This window comes from Pavona decussata, unplaced genomic scaffold (assembly GCF_977016875.1).
Source record: "Pavona decussata unplaced genomic scaffold, jaPavDecu1.1 SCAFFOLD_61, whole genome shotgun sequence".
NCBI classification, from domain to species: Eukaryota; Metazoa; Cnidaria; class Anthozoa; order Scleractinia; family Agariciidae; genus Pavona; species Pavona decussata.
In genome coordinates, this window is record NW_028145482.1 from 1556115 (window position 1) to 1578710 (window position 22596).

General features: G+C 39.9%; 2 protein-coding genes and 2 pseudogenes across 5 annotated transcripts in view; all 4 read right to left on the reverse strand.

Annotated features, from left to right (window-relative positions):
• LOC146479004 (E3 ubiquitin-protein ligase rnf213-alpha-like) overlaps positions 1-3697 on the reverse strand; it is a 102653-nt gene extending 98956 nt beyond the window's left edge. For 3 of the 4 annotated variants that reach the window (XM_085111197.1, XM_085111198.1, XM_085111196.1), the window contains exon 1: positions 3393-3697. In XM_085111197.1, coding sequence (XP_084967323.1) covers positions 3393-3573 — 181 coding nt within the window. In that variant the 5' untranslated portion in view covers positions 3574-3697. The remainder of the gene's footprint in view (positions 1-3392) is intronic. The other variant, XM_085111199.1, reaches the window with a different exon arrangement.
• Positions 3698-7429: 3732 nt separating this feature from the next.
• The window catches only part of LOC146479005 (E3 ubiquitin-protein ligase rnf213-alpha-like), a 123731-nt gene continuing 108564 nt past the window's right edge, over positions 7430-22596 (reverse strand). Inside the window, 14 exon segments of the mRNA XM_085111310.1 lie at positions 7430-8566; positions 13889-14058; positions 14511-14600; positions 15365-15565; positions 15874-15948; positions 16845-17052; positions 18289-18466; positions 18711-18794; positions 19270-19411; positions 20593-20792; positions 21330-21387; positions 21496-21587; positions 21778-21958; positions 22182-22335. Of these exon segments, the coding sequence (XP_084967436.1) occupies positions 8398-8566; positions 13889-14058; positions 14511-14600; positions 15365-15565; positions 15874-15948; positions 16845-17052; positions 18289-18466; positions 18711-18794; positions 19270-19411; positions 20593-20792; positions 21330-21387; positions 21496-21587; positions 21778-21958; positions 22182-22335 (2002 nt within the window). The 3' untranslated portion in view covers positions 7430-8397.
• On the reverse strand, positions 9146-10462 carry LOC146479006 (uncharacterized; annotated as a pseudogene).
• On the reverse strand, positions 12031-13842 carry LOC146479007 (uncharacterized; annotated as a pseudogene).

Consider the following 22596-nt stretch of genomic DNA (forward strand, 5'->3'; position numbering starts at 1 on the left):
ATTGTCATGGCATTGAATCAAGCATGTCTTGGACCAGGTAAAATTGCCTGGCATGTTCACTTATTACCCAGCAAGGTTTCAGATGACTTTGCCATCCCTGCTGCATAGAAGATTGGCAGATTCCCAAAACATAGTGCAAGGTGAGCTGACAGCAGGTACCGGCCCAGGCCTGTTGGTAGACCAACTCCCCATTTCAAGGACATGTGCAAGCGCCACTTGAAGGCCTGGGACATCAACCCAGCAGATTGGGAATCGAGCCATAGCACCACGCACAGCAACCAGAGACAGGCTGTCTAGGCAGGCATGAAGAGGGGCATGGAGAAGAGGGAAAAGAAGCAGAGAAAGAAGGGAGAGCACAGGCCATGGAGGACTAAATGGCCATCACAACAGCTGACAGCCTGCCTGCAGAATTTGTGGCATTTAGTTTAAGCCCTGCACCCTTCCAGGATTGCACTGTTAGTTGACACTGCATGTGCAGCTCCTTCACAGATCAACCGAATATGCCACACAGGCATTCACCACAGAGACAGTTTGGTGCTCCCCCCTTTTTGAAGAGTTAGTCGGACCCTTGACTCAGATTTTAATTCTTTTGTTCCTGAAAATATATTCTTCACTTGACCTGGTTCAGCAATCAGTCAAGAGTTTAAGTGCAGTATATCTCTTATTTGAAGGTCACTTGCATTTTCTGGAAATGTAATAAGCTTCTTCCTGTTAATATTTAATATTTTGCTGAAACATGTTAAAGTTTAAGTTTAAGCATTAAGTTAAACTCTTACACGACAGCTGTTAATTACGTTCTTTGCCTTTAATACCCCACTTGGTAGCCTGTTCACAGAATACAGTTCTCTAGCTGTGCCAGAATAGGGCTTATTTTGCGCAATTTTGATTTTAAGGCAGATCGAAAACTCACTTTATACTGTTCTCTGTGCCAGAATAGGGCTTATTTGGCGCAATTTCGATTTTATTAGGCAGATCAAAAACTCACTTTATAAAATATTGCGCCCTTGTTTGGCCAATTAAAAGTCTATCCAACAATAATATAATCATATTGCAATGTGGTCATTGCAATACCCATTTCTAGATAAATGCCATGACCTGCCAGCACTGAAAATCCAATAAGTGTATTTCAGTCTAATTAGTGTGTTGATTTAAGTTATTTGATTTCGTTTAAATCACTGCAAGTTTTACTTTTATAGACAAAGTTAATAAACAAATTTGTTCACAAAGAAATGTGGGAGTTGACCTTGAAACCTCAGGATTCGAATCAGTCTTTAAGCCTTTGACCAAATTTAGTTATTAACTCTGTTTATAGAACCTGCAAACATTTGTTTTATTTCCACTATCCACCAAAACAGTACCAAAGACAGTTTCTTTGAAAACTATAGACCCCCTCATCCATTTGTAAATAATACTCTAATTATTTCCTTCCATTCTTTTGTGCTTTAAAATGTCAGTAAAGCATGATCATATATATATACTGTGCAAGCCCACCTCATCACCCCAGGGGGATTAATACTCAGGTATAAACATGACAAGGTGGCTGACGTATTTTTTTGGGTTGAAGATTTTTCTTGGGTTGAAGATTTAACCATGTATTTTTTTGGGTCTGAAAAATCTGTGTGTATCTTTCTGGTTTGAATTTCCGCCAGGCTAACTGTAGTTCTTATGCAATTCAAGCCAAAGTTCCCGCAAGATCAGGGAGATCCGAAAGGGTATAAAAGTCATGTATTTTTTTGGGTCTAAAATTCTCCCAACCCCCCTCGTGTTTAGATGAGGCTATGTAAACACGGAAAAAGTCCTCTATTGCTTAAATGAGGTGAAAATTTAGTAAGGAAGTATATAAGGTTACTCAACTCATCCACAGTTTAGAAAGATACCCATACTAATCTAATCAATTTCAACAATTTAACAATTAAGATGAGATAAAATGAACAGAAAAAAGAAGAGAATCCTGCAGTCTCTATTAAATAATTTATAGTGCACTGAAGTATTATGCAATTTTCATTAGCATATTTTCACAAAATAATGATTATTGACTACACTGATTCAGAATTAGACCATATTTAATCAACTCAACCAATTAATCAGGCCAATTTTTCCTACGTATAATTAGTAACACATAAATAGGCCCAACCAACTGAACCTACTAAGTGAAGCCAATAAATATTAACCGAGACAGTTAGAGTTCATTGGTTATAATTCCTTGACCACTTCCCTCTGTCTGTAAGCTATTGATAATGCCAGTATTTTTTGTGTATTGTTTTGCCTCATTAATATCCCAGACCTCTTCAATACAAATTAACAAAATATCTTTAGATCTATACAAGGTGAGGGAAGTCTTGCAAAAGTAGTTGTTAAAAAAACATGGGAAAGTATGCTCCCGGGTCCTAAAATATAAGTATTAAACTTTTGAGGACTGTTAATTAAGCTTTCTTTTTTTTTCAACTCAATCATTTTTTTATTATTATTTATTACCGTTTTTATTTATTTATTTATTTTATTTATTCAATTAGTTATTTAGTAAGTTATTTATTTTTTTATAATTATTTTTTTACATGACTAAAAACTTTGTATGAACTCCCTATCACTAGTTTGCTTTGTTATTTGAGGTGCGCAATTGTTTTTTTTTTGTTTTTTTTTTTTTTTTTTTTTTGGGGGGGGGGTTGTTTTTATTCTTCCTTCCACGCAAAAAGCTTCTTAGGGTACTTAAGCCCAGTGCCCCTACCCCACCCCTCTCCGCTGATACTTTTTAAAGAATGCCGAAATGCTTGCTAAGGCGGAAGAGACTTAACACTTTTCACTTTCCAATCATAATTATATATTGTGATGCCCTCAACTCGGACGAAATTGAAAAACGTTTTGGTTTCCTGGCGTGAAAACTACAATTTGTTATTTCTATCCAGAAATAAAGTTAGAGAAGCATGCTAGCGAAAATTTACAAAATTATAAATGCGAACTTCATGACAAACGCTTTTGTTATATTAGAATCATGAGACAAAACATCGACTATTAAATTATGCTGCAACCAGAAATAGCGCAATCGAGGGTGAAATTCACGTAGAAATCGAAAGTCAAAATTATTGAAAATGATGGAGCGAAATGTTGAAAGTCAATGAACCAATTTTAGTATTCATCTTAATTTGTGATTCAAGAGTTTTGCCGCCAGACGATTGAGTAAGTGATGAGCAGATCACGCGAAAAATGCATGTTGAATTACAATTCAAGACTACAGGCTAGGCTTGTTGAATTAATAAGTTGTCTCCAAACAACGGAGCAAATTTTGGAAAAACCGCCGACACTGTGCATATTTTGAGCTTGTGTTAAACACAAGGGGTTCGATTTTACAGAAAAAAACTTGAAACCCACGATTGAGAGCATGCAGATATGATTACCTTGAATTTGCCCGTTATCTGCAGTGTTGTTTCTTGCCGTGCCTTGCTCTTCGGTTGATCGTGCAATCCCTTCCTCGACCTTCTTCGGTGGGTTTGAAGCACGTGGAAGCGGAGAACCGCAGTCCGGACACCATTTAAATCTAGGAAGAAGGTCTGTGTTTCCACAGTAAGGACACCGCATCCTTTTATAGCATCAAGTGTGCATCTTTATGGCTGAAAATAGCTGAAACTATCTCGAGACAAATTAGATAACCTCCATTATAGACGGTTTTTAGTAAATGAACCGAGGCGGGGAATCCGCTTTGTGTATGATAGGCGTCAAATTGATTTCCCAGAAAAAAACCGGAAGTACGTCAAGAATGAATGTTGCTCGTCGGGTGCCGCGGGAGAAAACCCATTGATCAAAGTCAAGAATGCTTAGAGTACGTCATTGAAAGTGGTTCTGCGGGTCGCTGGCGTGGGAGAGGCCCACATGATCAAAAGTCAAAAATACTCAAAGGAATTAAGAGTGGTAGGAGCCACTTTTATTTTTAAGGATGTGAAGTCGTGATGAACTGGACTTAAAAGCGAAGGGAGGTACACTCGACTGATACAAATACATACAATACCGTATTTCATTTTATCACCCACCCCCTCCCCCCCCCCCCCCTCACCCCAACTTCCGGGGCCTTTTAGTGTCTTGTTGTTCGAGCCCGACTACAATCCCGGTTAATTCGGTAGAAGGAGGCTGGCTGCCCTAATCGAGGGAAGGTAGTATCAGGGAATCCTTCGCTGTTTGTTTATACCTGCCAACTCTCACGCATCATGCGTGAGTCTCACACCTGCTGATCAGAGCCTGCTGATTAAAGACATCGATCACACGCATCAAGGCCAATTTCTCACACCCGACTCACAAATCCGCACGAAATGTTCTAAAAAAAACTTCATTTCGTTTTAGATTTGTTAGGTATTATTTCTTGGCTCTTTTAACAATCGCAAAAGCTTTCAAATGTCTACAATCTGTTTGAATCGGAAGTGTTCAAAGGTCGTTGGAATATCTTTGGACATTTTCGGCAACATTCATAAGTCTTCGGAAAATCGTCGGAAATCTTCGGAAGTGGCTCGGACGTTTTTGGAATTCCGCCTATGACGAGACAAAAATCTCACGCGTTTGCATAAAAAGTTGGCAGGTATATTTGTTTCATTTAGCGCCTTTGAAAAGTGAGAAGCTAAAATACTCGATGATATTATTCTATTTTTATCTTAATATTAATTAAAATGCATTAATTTTACGCCTCCTTGAAGCGAGACGCTGGTGACCAAATAAATTAAGAGTATAGGAACCAGGCACTGATCAGCTCCGTCATCGGCTAACGTCTCTCAACATATTGCAGTTTAATCAATGAACCAAAGCGCTCTGTGTTTTCGTTAATATACTGCTTCTTACCACTGAGATGCAGCTGTGCTGTGATAGCTTTCAGTTCACATCGCACATAAATGTGAAACGTAACGCAAGTACACCAAATTATTAATAATGCTGTTTCATAAAACAAAAAGAAGGCAACCAAGTTTGCTGTCAAGATGTGTAATGGTTAGTACAAAAACGTTTACTGCTTATCACTTTGTTTATGAACTGGCAAATTACAGTTCAGCAAAAAAAAAATAGCTAGACTCTTGAATTGTCCCGTGTTCTAGCAAAGGCTCGGAAATTTCAAACAGTATTTTCTTAGATTGGTTCTCGCAAAATTAAAAAGCAGTTTTCGACTCGTCTTGAAGAGACGGAAGAAACCACCTGAGAAAACCGAGCTCGCAAATGAAGTGCCTTGAGATATTTTCTCTCTCTGATAGTCATAAGATAGAGGTAGTACAAAGCAATTTCTCTCAGAAGCATTAGTGCTGTGGCTAAAAGCAAAACCGTTTAGTATCATAATAGATAGATTCAGAGTTTTTGCAAGCAACAAGGCACTAGACGCGTTTGTTAAAACACCGAGGAAAGATGGTGAAATTGCTTGCGCGGTAAACAAAGAAACACTCGAGTGAACTCGAGAAATCGTTGAAAAGCTTTTCCAGTCTATTCAGCTCGGCCCAGCTGACAAAACAAATCCTTCGCAACTTCAAAATACTGTTTCGTTTTAGCTTTTGAGGCTACAACTTTGTGGAAATTTTTGCCGGAGCGATTGGCGTACTAGACAAGTACTCAACTTTAATGCAAGTTCGGTCGATTTCATAGCAGCCACTTTCATTCACGCACGTCCGCGCGCGGTCAAATGTTGCAGGTTTCCTTTTAAATAAAAAAGGATCGCCTCCAGGTTTTTTGCTATCAATGTGTTGAATAAGAAGACAATCAGGTCCTGCTCAATCTTGCGGAATATCGCCTGGTTTTAGCCAACTCGGCCTATGGTCTCGTCGGCTAAGTATCAGGCGATATTCCGTGCGATTTCACAGGATAATTGTTAATTGTAAGTACACCACCACATTTCTCTCTCAGCTATTTTTGGGCTCCTCAAGAGAGTTATTCTCACTGGTATCCTTTTCAGCTTAATAGTCCTACAGTGAAAACAAGTGCAAGTGTCCTGTGTAAAAACAAAATATAAAACTTTTTTTAACGGTGACAGGATAGGGTATGATTTTACCTTTTCTGTGGTGTGAAATACATTTAGGGTACAGTAGTGAAATAGGAACAGGATATCTCACCATTTGGGGCTACAATAATGGAAAGATTTCATCCTAAAGATGTAAAAATAATCTTATACTTTGGACTGAAAATGGGTTTTATTTTCAAACTCTGTTTTTTCAATCCCACTTCCCCTAAAACAGGAATTTGCCATTTTTCCACTGCCTATAAGTGTGGCTCAGCAGTAAGACATGACAACATGTAAGGTGTATGACTCCATTGACTCACTTAAAATGTGAAGAGTCTCCAAGACCAAGTACAGCAAAGGACACATCAGACAAAGAATTTGATGGAATGTCTCTTCTGAGAATAAATCTCCAGAATTTCTATAAGGATTGCAATTAAGAGATTACTTAAAATAAATATTGCTTTTTCTGTGAGAGCCTGACAATACAGCAGCCGTAAATGAGGTTGTAATAACAGGGTATTTAGATAAGAAAATGTCTACAAGAACTTTTTGTCCAGGATAAAAATTGTAAGGTTGGATTACAATAGCCTGCATAGTAAGCATTTCCATAGCTCTTGCTATGAAAAACTTGGAGAGAAAGCAAAATCCTGAGGGGAGGGATGGAGCTAGGGTTTCTTCTCTTCTCGCCTCTCCTGCAATCTACTCCCACTTTTTTTTCCATTTCCATCCCGGAAACGCTGATAATGGCAATGCCGATAATACTTCAACAGCAACATTAACTGTCGACAGTGACTTGGAATTTGTGAGAATTGAACGAGGGTTACATCCCTTTCAGGTGTTTTCAGCAAGTTTCCGTCGGCCTTTAGCTGGAGTTTTTAACTTAAAAACTGAGCAGGAGATGTTCCTGGAAGTTGATTACGAATATGGAAAGAACTAGATGGGTTAACAAGGGAAATGCGAAAAATTAGGAAATAACATGGTGACTTCCCGTAAGAGACATTCATGGAGCAAAATCAAAGGAAAAAGAAATGGTTTTCTTTCTTTCTTTATTTTTTTTTTTCTGCTGAGGTTTTCTTGGCCCTCCAGCCAAATGACAGCCACTTTCAATGTTAAGTGCATAGCAGAGAAAAGTGACTATATTTTGACATGCAATATAAACAACCGAAAGAACGTAAAAACTATCAAGCTGGAAAATTTTCAGGTTACTGGCAAAAGAAATGACAAATTAACTACAACCAGTGGCGTCAAATGGTTGAATGGCTGACCCCTTTCGATTGGCGTCCGTAACTTCCGGTAGAATTCGCCATTTTGTTTGCAAGACGTTGAATAGACTTACAAGTCGAGCTTAGAGAGCGCGAAGCGCGATCGTCAGAGCTCGAGCGAGCGAGAGCTCGCGCCAGGTCTGTTCAATGAGAAGCGAGCGAGCGACGTTGAGAATGTCTAGACGTTGAAGTTCAAAATAGTCGACTTATCGACTCGGGTTGACTTCTTTATATTTCACACGTCATTTTGATGGTAAATAAAACCATCTCCATCACCCAAATTCGAGTCCAACGGTAAACAAATCAGCTGTGCTTACATTTACGACTTACGCTCGGTTACATGGTGCGTCGAAAGAGTCTAACCAGTATAGTATAGTCTACCCAGGCTGAAATTCAATTTCCACTGTCGGTTCAAGGCAGCCACTGCAACAGGGACTCAAGGTTTTTCTCTAGACTAAGGCCCCTAATGGTTCTGTACTGCATTGGAAGTGTATTTTAGTCACCCAACCGGTGTTATTTTAAACAGATCCCTTGAATTTGCAGTGTATTAGGAAAACCAGTGCCTTGAATTCAATGACGGCTTTTCAGTAATCATATGATGAATTTATCATCTATTGGTAGAACCCTAGACAGGGATAAAACAGATAAGTTAAGTTTATAATACGCTGATTTTAATTAAGTATCAATGAGAAAACTTGACAAAACTACGTCACTTATAATAAGCATTTCACAATTTGCACTTTTAAATTTAATGACAAGGCCTCCTTTACGTAGCTACCTGGGTTTGGCATTGAGGCTGCTGAGATACGGAACATAACTACGCTATTTTTGATAACGAAACGAACTGACTGGAAAAACCTTCCCAGTAGACGTTTAATTGTTTTCCTTCTGTTCGCTGTTTTTTACCTATTTTTTTCCCTAAATATTCTAGAGGTTTGTCGTAAGGATCAGTTATAGTAGCTTGTTTAAACTAGCGGTCTTATTTCCCAAAAAAGGTTAACCCTTAATATTACAAAATTACCCTTAACAAGCAGAGTTTCGAATTATCCGGCCTGAAATATATATCTGCCTAGACTAATTGATCATGTGTAGTAAACAGGAAGGTAGCATCAGCAAATTGTTCCTAGCAACTTTTGTTTCCTATTTCCCTATAAATTGAAAAGAACAGGCGTTCAAAAATGTTCAAGCGGTGGCTGACTGAGTCTCTCTGCGAAAGTCATCACAAAGTTGGACAGCGGAGTTCCAAACCGCTTGAAGATGTGCCATGGTAACACTATCTGGAATGTTCTCCGTTCCAGGGATTTGTTCAAAGTCTTTCTCTGCCAGGTACAGCTCGAAATAATCTTGAAAACTGTAAAAAATTATTTCTAGTTATCAATCTTTTAATGAAGTTCATGAAGATAACAGACATTTAATTTGTACCTTTAAAATGGAACATCACTAAGTTAACTACTTATTGCCCTGTGTAGTTGCAACGACTAATTATATCCCAATTTCGATATATTAAAATTCAGCCTGAAACAATTAACATCGCTGCGAGGCTCCGGGGAATAAATTGTAGAGTTACATAAACAATAGGCTCCATTTGGCGCGAAAATATGCTCAAATATTTGTCCGCGGACATTCAGTCTGTTCGGAGAAGCGAACAGTTTTCCGAGAGCGAAGCTCAAGGAAAACTGTGAGCTCCGAGGAACAGATAATGTCCAAGGACAAATATCTGAGCACATTTTTAAAGTCAAATGGAGGCTATTGTGTTTATTATCCTTCAAATATTATTCGCAACACCGGCACGGGATCCGGATGTCAATCACGTCAGAGATTGTCATTTGGCTTCCAAAATCCGCACGTTTCTCAATATTCAGATTTTGTTTCAGTCGAAAGCATGTGTTTGAGTGAAAACTACAACACTTGAAAGGAAAAGGAATTTTATTCCGTGAAAGACAAAAGCAAGATACAAGTGGCGGATAAAGTAACAGGGAATCTAGTACTTTTCGAGGACAAGATCAAAGCGAAAATTCAGTTGTTGACTACGCAGTCCGTAAAATGTGTAAGCCGCCGTGAACGAAAAAGCCGGCGCTTTGCCGTTCTGGTACTTTTATTTCGTGTTCAATTGGAGCAGTACTTTATATTGAAAATACAATTGGTGGAATTGACCAGCCGAAAACGATTGCCCGCTGGGCATAACGGAATGCTCCACATGGCTGACGTACGATGCGCTGGGGACCTATAAAGAAGTCGAGGTTGAACCTGCAGTCGAAGACGAAGCCACCGGTTCGTATTGCTGGATTTCCGTCTGAGCGTTTTCTTTGCTAACTTGACGATGAATGGAGCCAGCAACGAAGTCGCTCACAATCACTAAGGATTGGGCTTGCTGCTCGAGTGTGGGACGTTTGTGGTAGCTTTCCACGGCTGAGTCGATTTAATGGCCGGTCACCGACTTCACTCTGGTATTTTCAAGCCCTGATACCTTCAGGATCGTCACAGAGGTGGCTCGCAAATAATGTGCAGTGTAAATGGTATCCAATCCTGCTTTTTTGGACATCTCAGATAGAAGGTTCTTCAACTTGTATTTTCCAAGCGGTAAGTTGCAGTAGCAGCTATCTTCCGCATATCTGAATTTCAACGCCTAGAACTCACTGCCGCCCTCACTCTTGCCAAATTTTCTGAATCATACAACTAAGGCACTTGACCCCAACACGATTGCGAGACCCACGCATGGGTGGATAGCAATACTGTACTCTACTGGTTGGAACACAAGGCCAAATGGTCACAGTACGTCGGGAACAGAGTCGCAAAGATACAGGATCTTGGAACCTTTGTGTGAAATTACGTCCCCACAGCAGAGAATCCTAGCGACTTAGGAACCAGGGGAGTTGCTCCCGCGAGAATTGATCAGTTTTGGCTGAAGGGTCCTAAATGGCTGACCAGCGTCGAAGAATGGCCGGAGAAGGTAGAAGTCAAGGAGACAGCAGAAGCTCAAACTGAAGCATTACCAAGAAAGGATGCTGCACTTCTCCAAAAACAGCGAAATCAGAACTCACAAGAAACTTGGGCCGAGGAACTTATCCAGAAGCACAAGTACTGGAAGCTTCTAAGGATCACAGCATTCATTAGAAGATTTATTGGCAACTGCAGGGAAAGTGGCTCAAACACGTGGCCCCCTTACCACTTTTGAGATTGAACAAGCTGAGCAGTGGTGGATCAAGTTAGCACAGGCAGGATGTGAGCAAAGAACCGATTTTCCCATCAAGAAGGACTCGGTGGGGATATGGCGTTGGTATGGGCGAGTCCCGGACTACCACCCGATGTTTCTACCAAGAAAGCACAGATTGGCGGAGTTGGTCGTGGAACATTGCCCCCAGATGAATCTACATGGGGGAGTTCAGTCCACAATGAACAAGGCTCGAGAGAGGTTTTGGATTCCTCAACTGCGACGTATTACCAGAAGCCTAAGGTTGAGCTGCAATCACTGCAAGAAGTTCAGAGCAAGGGCATTATCTGCACCACCGATGGCCGCTCTACCGTTATTTCGAGCAGAGTTTACTGATCAATTTTCTTCAACTGGAGTGGATTTCATTGGTCCATTGTATCACAAGACAAAAGGGATTAACCCTGGGAAGGCATATGTAGTCTTATTCACTTGGGCTTGCACTCGTGCCATTCACCTAAGATTGTGCACGGACATGACTGTTGAGCAATTTAAACGAGCATTGAAGGAATTTTTGGCGAGACGAGGTGCCCCGCGACTGATAGTGAGCGACAATGCGAAGACGTTCATAGCGACTAAAGGATGGCTTAAGACTCTGCAAGAAGATGAAGATCTGAACAACTACCTCGTATCACAGCAGATTCAGTGGAAGTTTAACCTCTCCAGAGCCCCCTGGTGGGGAGGATTTTTTGAACGTATGGTTGGCATCGTGAAGTCTTGTCTTTCAAAGGTTATTGGTAGAGCATTGCTCTCTTATGCAGAAATAGAGGAAACACTTCTCGATGTAAAATGCTTTGCGAACAACAGACCGTTGTGTTACGTAGGTGAAGAGTTTGAGCAGCAGACAGTTACGCCTAGCATCCTTATCAGAGGAAAACCTGCGATTTTTCTTGAAGAAGATTTTGGCACTTTAGACGACACAAGCAACGTCACGAGAAGATTGCGTTTCTTGGAGAGTTGCCGACTGCAGCTGCGCAAACGATGGGTTAAAGAGTATCTTCATGTATTGGAGGAGAGATCTAAGACGCCGGTAACTGAAAACATGACGGCTCCCTCAGAAGGGTCCATAGTCCTAATTAAAGACTCCATTAAGAACACTGGAAAGTGGAAACTTGGAAGAGTTAAAAGTCACATCAAGGGAAGGGATGGCATTCTGCGAGGATTCAAGATATTGACAGGAAACGGGTACGGATTTGGAGATAGGTGCACCACCCCGGCTGCACAGCACAGTTTTGAATCCAGATGCGCCAGAGTTTCAACCGCGGTATCAACCTAGACGAGCAGCAAAGAGTGCGGCAAGGAACCGGATGATCGGAATTGCAATGAACGAGTTTGAAGACGATTAGAACTGTGTTAAAGCTGCTTATCAGCTCTTTAATAGGGGGAGGGTGTCGTAAACTACCCAGTTTGCATTACGCGTCAGATTGTATGACCATATTTGAAAATAGGGTTTTCAGGTTTTTAGAACACACGTGCTCGCTAAAAGGCACTTGGTTTTTGGATTTTGTACTGTAACATTTGCGTTTTTCTCATGTTGATTGGTTGGCACGAAGACGGAATAAACAAGTTAAACAGTAAACTGGAAAACGGTGAATTTCTTTAGTGTGTCAGGGAAATTTCTCCCTTATATTAATACATTCCCCACAAGCTTGACATAGCTTGTTTCGCTTCGACAAGTAGGTCTTCCCAGCTAACAACAACAACAACAACAATTTATTTACAAATTTACAAATTCAGATTATATAAAGCTTGTCCCGCAAATAGCCACAAAGCTAGTCGAGGCGGGACAAGACGAGCACGAGAACATAATGGAAAAAAAATTACAGTAAATTACAACCATGCTGGAAACGGAAAACTTAACTTTACATAATAACGCAGATTTAGATAAGGCTATACATCAAAATTAAAGTAAATTATATGGAATTTTTTATTATCATTAATATTACAAAAGAAAAGAGATGAAAAGGGAAAAGGAGAATCAGATTATACTGGCAAAAAGAAGGACATGGATGATCAGTTTTTCATTTGGTCAATTATCGTTTCCACTTCAATGTAGGAGTCTACGGTTTCAAGTACATCAAATAACTTTCCTTTTAGGGATTTTAGGGAACACAGAACAGCTAGGATTGCCCAGCATCTCTGACATGGCAGCTGCAGCTTCATTCTCGCTGCTGTTGAGGCCCCCTTGGTGGCCCTCTCTACAAGTGTAATGCACCGCTCAAGGTCGGAGTTTTCCGATTTGTGGATCTGAATATAATATCTTCAGCCGTCATCTCCCTCGTGTTTTCTCGCTCGCATTTGCCAAAGTGAAGCATTTTATTGAACCAGGCTGTCTGCAGTAAGCTTTCTGGTGTTTCCAGGCCAAGCTGCTTCTTTTCGTAGAGAATTACAACATCTCGCGGTATCAAGACTGGCTTATGTTTGGTGGACGAAATTTTGCCTTCCCGAGCAAGCTCGACCAGGTGAGCACTGAGAGCGTCGTTTGCCGGCTTGAACGTTCTGTCAGTAATGATACTGAAATTTTTTCCAGGCCAGCACAAATTGCTCTCATTGAATTGAATTGAAGTGAATTGAATTGAATTGTTTGAATTGAATTGAATTGAATTGAATTGCTCTCATATTACGGCTGTAATATTTGTCGTCGTGTGAGCGAGCTTCGACGTAGAATCTACGCAAAATATTAACGAGCTCTTCCTTTGTAAACTCGTTTAAAGGCTTGTTGAAATTATAAATACTCTAGGAAGAGATGAGCTAAAACTAGATTTGTTTTACATATGTTTTTTGCGACATTTATAATTCAACGATTGTTGAACAGAGTGAAACTTGGTTCATATGAAGTTGGTTTTTTGGTGTCTAATGGTACCGCTTTATCGACCAGTAGATTTATCTCTTCTTCCGTCACAAAAGCGAGCCGTTCTCCCATATTGGCGAACTTGAAGCCTTAAAGTTTGGAAACTGAGAATATCACTTGAGGAATATCACTCGCATATTCCCCAATTTTAGCTGGGGCATATTTAATCACCTGACGCGTTAAGACCAATCGCGTGCGAGCGAAATATTTGAAGTATTTGCAGTGATGTTTACTGTTACAGGCTGAATTTTAATATATCGACACTGGGCTTTTAAACAAACTGAATGGCAAAGGTCACTTATCAACATTTGATTTCTTCGCCTTAAAACATGCTAATTTCCAAGCCCTCTTTTTTCAAGACTGATAAGAGATGTGAGAAAAATTGATTAAGCAAAATAGCTTCAGTTTCATTGGCGCTTCTGGTCAAAAGTCAACAATTATTTTTAAAACACTAGTAGACAGAAAAAGTAAGACTGCTATAGCGGTAATATTATTTGCAATATCAGTTTTTCCATGCGCAAAGGTAAAGACTCTCCGGTGGAGCCGCAAACAGGAGATGCAGCGCTGCCAAAACTTTAAACATTCTCCCCAGCTATCTTCGAACTCAATCTCACCTCATGGTTGCAACATTCTCCTCAGCATATTTTACTTTCAGCAGAATCATTTCCAGCAGCCGTGGCAAAAACAGATTCATATCTATTTTTCGTAGTACACGATTCAGGTGTGCCACTTCACTCGAGCTCAATTTTTCCTTGAAAACATCAGGTACTTGCTCAAACGGCTCCTGGAAGAGTGCAAGACATATTTCCTTATTATGTATTGTTACAATTTAGCTAAGGTAGCAGAAACTAGTAAGAGATGCGAAGCGTTTCCTTCTCAGTTAACGAATGAAACGTGGGATCACTGTCTATAGAAAAAGGTTACTTATGGTCCTACAAGTGCAATGAGCAACGATGATCTAAAGTTAAAGAACAACAAACTAGGACAGAAAAGTTGCCAGTCTGACAAATATTACCAATGCTATCAATACATATATTAGGCCTTCTGATGATCTCCTCGCAAAACATAAAACTAGTTCTAACTGCTATTGCGAAATAAGTAATCAGCTACTGATAGGGCAAAACGTAGTTCTTTAGGTATGAACATAAGAATTTAGCCAAATAACTGTTTCAAATTTTTCTTAGTGCAAACTACGGAATGTACCGATCAAACGGCTCGTAAATATTACAATCGGACCTGTTTGTTTCTTGACTTTATTTTCGCTTTCTCGAGCGCAGTGAGCCGCCACAATGCCAAGGTATGGGACAAGTTGCAGTGCTGCTCTGCCTAAAAAAAAGCACACGACACAAGTCAATGCACAATCTAGTTTACGTATGGTGTAACCAGGGAAATTTTTTAAAAACATATTGCACAATAAACAGACACAATGGAAAGTGACTTCAGGGCCCAGTTGGTCAAAGCCCGATTAAGTTAATCCCGGATTAACGTGAGTTTGATTCGAGTTTAATTACTAATCAATAATGATTCTTCCAAAAGATTTTTGGCCCTCAGTTTTGAATTAGACTTTTCTTTACCTTTAGCTTGAAATTAGCCTTTAAAACCATTTTTAACGAGCCAGATGAAAACCTCGATTAACTTTTAATCGCAGATTACCGTTAATCGGCTTTCGAACAACCCGGCCTTAGACTGAAGGAGTTCAATTCAACATGGAAAGAGACATCTAAGGTAGTTTGAATTTGCACCACAAGGTTTTTATTTTCTCTTCGTGCAATTCCTGTTGTTTGAAGCAGGGGATGTCGAATCACAAAATGGGCTTCAGAAAAATTTTTAAGGACAGCCGTCACGCTGATTCTGACGTTTTAAATCAAGTTGCCTGTTATGCAATGATTGAAGAATGCTTAGATTTTTCCTGCCTGAATATTTACGTGGCATCATTAGTGAGCATGATACTTCTTTGCTTCGTTTCTGCAAAACAGTTATCTGCCCAATCCCTTTACCTCACTGCCCAGCCCCAAGAAATTAAAGCGGTTCCTGTGAAAGTCATTTTTGCTGATAGCTTCTCCAGACTATACTGCATACAATGTACCTACCGTTGGGCTCTTTAGACCACGGTCTCTGGGTAGTTTGAGCACTTCATGCAAGTACCATCTCAAAGACATCTCCGCCTGCCCCCCAGAAGAGGCTAGAAAGCCAATTGCAATATCCAGTGACGACAGAACATCACAAACATCTGACAAAGACGAGCGGAGATCGGAGATAATCTGGCCTTCGATGACTCGAGAAATGAGCTCCTGTATATAAAGCAAACAATCCACCAGTAAAACAAATTGAAAGGCAAACGTGTCTGTCTGAAAAGCTGACCGCAGCCAACGTAAACACACAAGAATCACACTCAAAGATCCCGGTAAATCGAATCATGAAGGGAAACACAGACGGCAAATCAGAAGTGAGTTATCGGAGCTTAAATTAAGTGAAAACGCTAATCAACGAAAGAATGTATTTGCTTCGAGTGAACGAGGTGTTCGGGGGTTCTAGTTCTGGAAAATGTACTCGTGCTGTAAACAATAATCTACAACAACAAAAGCAATTAAACGCTTACCTGTGAAATTTTGTCTGCAAGAGAAGCGAAAACTCTGTCATCGCGCGTGTCTCGACTGAAAGCGAATCTCTCCTCCTTTAGGAAAGAAACAAAAAATAATGTGAAAAGTAAACCAAACGAATTTTCAAAAGTCTCCGGGTTGAAGTTACAACAGCTGACAAAAGGGAAGTTTTCAGAACCCTAGAGTGCAAAACTACATTATCAGAGAGCGAAGCAGGAATTTGGGAACTAAACTCCCCACAATTAATTCTTGTACTTTTATTTGCCAGTTGAAAAGGAAATCATCAAAGTTCTCAGAAGTATGCAGACAAAAATGTCAAAAACGCATAAAAGCTACATGAACAGTATGATTATGTAGAGCTGTAAAAAGTTACAAAAACACACTTGATTATGAAAGCGTGTGACAATCATTATAAGCGAATGTATGGTTTATCAAAAGAGTCGATAAGTAAAGATAGATTGGTTAGCGTAAACAGATTCGAGTGCTGACGTTCGAGCGTGAACCCTTCGTCAAAACGAATCGCTCTGACGAAGGGTTCACGCTCGAAACGTCAGCACTCGAATCTGTTTACGGCCGCCAATTACCTTTAGTTATCAACTCTTTTGATGAGCCATAAATTCTTTTCTACTCCCCACCGACGCAGCACCGCAGTTTCATTAGAAAATAACTCCCTTATGACAATCGCATAAGGACACGAACGCCTAGAGAAAATTCGTATGAGCTCAAGTCGCCTGTGAAACGAATGTCTTTTTTCTACTGAATAAGAGAAATAAGTTCACATTTGTATTGATTGATAAATCTGTTATGTTAACCGAGTTATTAATTTTGATTTTTTGCAAATCTGCCGTATTTGTTAATAAATTTTTAGTAGAGACACAAACCAAAAACCATTAAAATCTAAAGCCGTTTCTATCATACCCATGATAAAAACCATTGATATAGTACAAGTAATCAACGGTGCGCGGTTTACCTTGAATTCAACAAAGGGTCTTCCTCTCAGAAATCTGTCAATCAACTGTCTTTCCAGAGCAGCCCAGTCATACTGAACTAAAGTCTCCTGTCCCACCTCCAGAGAGTAGTTACAGTGCGCCAGGATTAGAGGCAGCAGGTCCCTCTCGGGATCATAGGCTATCAGTTGTGACATGGTCACTTCAGGCACGGAAACACGCTCTAAGGGGCTGGCAAGAAATTTTAAAAATTACAAGCGACATGAAATAAAATATATATTTTGGTGTGCAGTATCGCCGTTTTATATTTATGAGGAAAGTACAACACGGCTCGCATCTGATAAGATAAGCTCGTGTGCGCGTTTGAAAACCGCTTGGTTTTTACAGTATCAATAACTAACTGTACATATAACGCGTCATATTCGCACTCGTTTTGCACGTTATTCAAACAATACTAAATAAAGTTGGATACCAACTCTATACTGCAAAAGACAAGACACGTGTCTCGCGTTCCCTTCAAAGCTGGCTAGATGATAGATGAATTTTTCAATTAGTGACAAAGGTATACTCGGAGAAAGAGAATCCGCGCTCTCCCAACAGGAGTCGAGCCTATGAAATTCTGATAATTACTAGTTCGGATGAGCCACAGGAGACTCTTGGGTTTATTTGACAAACACCCTCCATACTGCTTGGATTTGAATGTCGATGAGTGGCATATGGGAGAGAAAAGTGATGTTACGTAAGTAACTGACTATTTGAAAATTTCGTCAGTTTCTGACAAAAATCTCAATTATTCCGGATATTTTACCTTTTCATCTTAAGAAAACCATGACCTTGACCGTCAACATCATGGAGGATAAATTATTTTATAATCAAAATGTACTACGTTTGGCCACCTGAATCGTCAGAGGACTGAGTGGGGAGTAAGAGGGTAAAGTCGATTTAATAAAGCCTTGGTTCAATCACATGGGACAACTTTTACTTTACAATTTATATGCCGATTTCTTTTTCTGTTGGTGTAGTGCGGGATGAAAACCTCATTCAAAACCTCTTTAGTATAGCCTGCGTCGCAGACAGTCTAAACAATCCCTGATATAGTCCGTCTATATCGAGTTCTCTATAGGTCTTGAGTGACAAGTCCGGCTGCAACACAGGCTACTTTAGCACTGCCACAGATTTTTATAAATCGGGCCGATTTCCGTCCGCTCACTCATATCCTTTGTCAAATTGGGCCAAATCGGCTCGATCAATCGGCACGCGCAAATCAGCTTAGTAATAGTAACTACGTTTGATCGTTATACATTCATCTCTTGAAGTTTTCCGTCATCGCTGACAGATTGAAATATCTTGTCTAACTTAACCACTTCAACCTCACCTTGCGAAAACGATTTTTTTTACCATAAATCACACCAAACACTGCTAGCGTAACATGAAAAAATCTCCGAAAACAACAACAAATCACGGTACCTTTCTTGGTTAGTTGCGCTTCGGTAAGTTCCAAGAAACCCGTTATGCGTGTTAACTAAGAAAAACAGCAGTGACATGGAGCACACACCCATCCCCGTGGTACTTGGAAGCAACATGGCGATTGGGCAATTGTTGTCCATAGCAAAATTACATAGATCCTGTGGTACCCGAAGACGACCTGCAGGACAAGCAATACTGTAAACTCTAACAAGCCACCTACGCTTTGGCTTACAATTTAGTGAAAACCTGGGTTTTAAAATATTCACATTTGAATTAAAAACCTTAAACTTAACAAGTAATTTTCTTACGCAGTTAATTAACGACTTTTAACCAAAGTACGGTGAACCCGTTTTCGAAATTTGTGAACGGAAGAGTTTTATTTCTTCCATGAAATCCAGCAAATAACGAGACCACTTCTTTACCTTGGTCACCAAGAAATGAGCGACAGGAATTCCATGCAAGTTTAAACCTCTGTATCAAACTGCTGTACTCGTCTTTCATGTGCCCTGCACAACAAAAGTAAAAGAGCCAAATAATGAATAGCAAGTCTAACTGCGTTTGATTTCATTCTCTTTTTTTTTTTTTGGCGTGAAAGCATGAACCACTTGTTTAAGCTTTTATGCCACAGGTGACTGGGTAGTATGGTCGCCAACTAATTATCTTGGGTTTGGAATTCAGTGTGGAGTGGAAAACATTTTCCTCCATTTTTAACCTTTTGGTAGTCATTGTTGATATACCAGATAGGCAGGTGTCAGGTCTTTTACTGCATGTTTAATGGTGGTTTGTGTTTTTTCTCGCTCGACATGATTTAATGAAGCATTTTCGAAAGCATGTTACACCAAAACAAGTCTATCGGTATAGTGAGGACCAAATAAAAAGCGACAAAAAGCAATAACTAAATGACGATTATGGGCTTCATAAACTAAGATGACAGTTTTTTCAATGACAAAAAGAAATATCCTCTAAAGTGGCATACTCTACCTCTTGGAAGACTCTGAAGAAATTCCCGGATTTGAAAATTCTCAGCGTCAGTTCTGTCGATTCGTCTATGAAATCTGTCCATCAACAAACGCTGAAGACGTACGATATCAGGAAGAAATTGCACCGAGCGCAACTTGTGTTCCTAGATCAAGTAAAGAGAATAGCATATCCAAAACGCGATAAAATCTAAAATTGCAACATCAGACCATGCATCTTAAAGAGCCAATGTCACCCATTTCAAGAGTCACTTAGAATAGTCAAAACATATATGTACTGGTGAAAACTTCAACATAATGATATATCTCTGTTAATAATTACTCTGCTAGAACAAAGAAACTTCTATTTTCTTTGGCAGGGGACAGCCATGATGGCAACGGATTACAACTTCAAAAAGTGGCAACCCTTTAAAGCTTTTCCCATGAGTGTTGATATGTTAGGAGCAATTTTATGTTTGAGCAAAGGCACCGTGCCAAATATGACGTACAGTATTGGCCAAACACAGCAAAATCTACCTGACGTTGGCACTTTAAATGGCCTAATTTATTTTAACGAAAGCACATAAAGCTCGGATAGTTACGCCCCTAAAATTGACAAAATTAGTTGCCATCCAAAAGCAACACTGCAGTATTAGTACAAGTTGCGTCCTTTAATAGAACGGATCCACGCGAGAGGAACGCGTTACCCTTTACGTTCCGATATTTACAGGCTCAATTTATTTCTGAAGATTATTTTTGAGGGCTTGTTATCGCGATTGAAATTCACTGGTATTAAATTAACTGGTATGTTATTGGGAGTTTAGAGACTCGAAATTTATTTAAGCTATCCCTAGTAAGGGTTGCCTGACACACAGTTCCCGATAATTGTTCATGGGAGCGGCTCCACGAAAGCTGCTAATTCCCCACTCTCCTCTTGTGTGGAAAAAGGTTAAGCCTTAGCTTATCAGAAATGACTCTACCTCTATCCCCAAAGAATCTTGTTTAACAGACAGCAGCCGAGGATAAAGTGAGAAGGGGTGCGGGATTTCCAATGATTCTCTTTTCTCAGCTTCGCAAATGCCCATTTTCCCTTAGATATTTGGGGTTAATTGCAGACACGTTGGCTGTAAATCTGTAAAAGGAAACCTGCCGTCGGTAGAATTTTGAAAACAGGAATTACATAAATCTGCGTAACGGTAAATGGCTGGAATATGTCGCTTACTCGTTACTCAGATGAGTCTTTCGAGGCCAGGTTGAGGGAAACATAAGTATAAATTTTGGATCCGACGTAGAAGCATTCCCGGTCGCCGGAAGAGATTTCTACCATGCAAACTTCTCTTAATGTTACCTGTTTGAGAAAAGCGCCTAACACTTTGTACTGGTTAACAGCCGTGGACTGTGCTTCCTGCTGAAATGAATTTCCCAGATGTTCTACAGTGACCTGTCGTCGGTACTTCCAAAGGGACCGTGACATCGTTGTCAACAAGCGGGTGGGGTCTTCTATCTGCTCTTCAAACTCGTACAGTTGCCGCACTAAAGGATCACTTCCTGGTGTATTAAGGGGGAAAGTAAAAATCAATATAGATAACGTCTCTTTAAACAATCAATCCGAGAATGAAACACTTTTGCCATGGTCCAGGGAGGAAAGCAACAAACAAACTATTTTATTTTTTCCGACACACACTTCTTTGGGAAATGATTAAGACTGAGTAAATTTCAACGTATGGAACTGTTTCCCTTACTAAATGAACTTGCATTTGTGTTTCTCGGGTAGACTAGTCAAGGCTCCAGCCAAATACAAACACCACATTTTTACCCTCTCACATAAACAGTTAGCTCCCTTAAGTGGAACCTTGAATATTAATGCCTACTATTGGTGTCCACTTACGGAGGATGGGCTGTATGGTGTTCATGCTAGTTTTATCTTGATAAAACCTTTCCAATTCTTTCCAAGCAACGACAGCAGCAACAGCTACAGAAAACAGCCGTAAACTCTAAGTTATGCTGATAGGTTAATCTGACAATGATGATGCGATGTTTATCACTAAGAGGTTATAGCTACAGTCTACGAATTAAGGATCGTACCAAAGCGCCCGTCCTCCATTAACAGTTTTGAAGCTTTTTGCAGATTCTGGTCAAGTTGCTGAGAAGGATGTGAATAAAAGAACAAAAGATAGTTATCCAAGATCAAAAAAGGAAATAAAAACAAAATAAAAAAACGGTCACCAAGAAATTTTCTTCATACACATACCCTGATGACAGGAGCAATAACAACAGAAGAGAAATCTGTCTCCCAGTCACGTCGACTGTCTCTGGTTTGAAGACACATGTTGTGGGCGTTTCCTGCAAGGCAAAAAGCAGAAAACCTACAGTGCTGTTTACCAGATGCTGCAAAGGTTCCACCCATATTGCTCAATCATTGTCGGATAAAAAGTTCTTCTTGTCCTTATCAACCTTACAAATATTACGAAAAAATATTCCTTTTAAAAAACCCCTTTCATAAATCTAAATTAATTAAATTAATTTCTTTTACCAGTTTGTCCTCCATTGAGTATGATCATTTGGTGCAACACAAGATGCACTGCCAAGGCTGCGTCATCAACACTTCTTCCTAACGCCCTTCCAAGAGCATCAAGGTCCTTTTGCATATGCTGCCACAGAAAATCTGCGACATGTTCTGGCTGACATGCAGGCGTGATTACTTGCGCGGTGGCCTTCAATAAAAATAAGAGGGAAATTGTTATATGCTACGTTTTCTGCACAAATAAATACTTTTAGATGAGACTGACAACAATAGCATTATCACTCTCTCCAATTCGCAAACATATGATCTAGCTCACAACTTACTACTCCCTTCTTTTCAAGAAATCTTGCAAGCCGCTTGAAAAGCCATTTTGGTACGTAACTGCTAAAGTTTAGTGTCGTCAATCACATTACCTGCGCATTTCTAGATGCTCCCATGACCATTGCAGAATGCATAACAATTCGAAGAAGGCTGCATAGAATTGGTGACAGGTTTCTCTGCGGTTCAGCAATTGTAGGTCTCGAGCCTGGCTCACCGAGGGCGTGACCAGTCTTTGTTCTATCTTTCCTGGAAATATAGCAGTAGAAGTTAAGAGTCAGCAGGTATGCTTAGTTCGGTAGCTTAATAAAGCACTATGCTACTTTAAACGGCCTAAATACAGAAAATTTGTAAACTTACACAGTTATGGGCCTCATTAAAAGTACGCCATGTTCCTTGAATTTTCCTATTTCGTTTTAATACTAAAACTCTAGCATCTTAAAAAGAATTAAAAAGTTGACACTGGCTAAAAATATATATACTGGACGTTTCGGCCACTACTGTTATCTT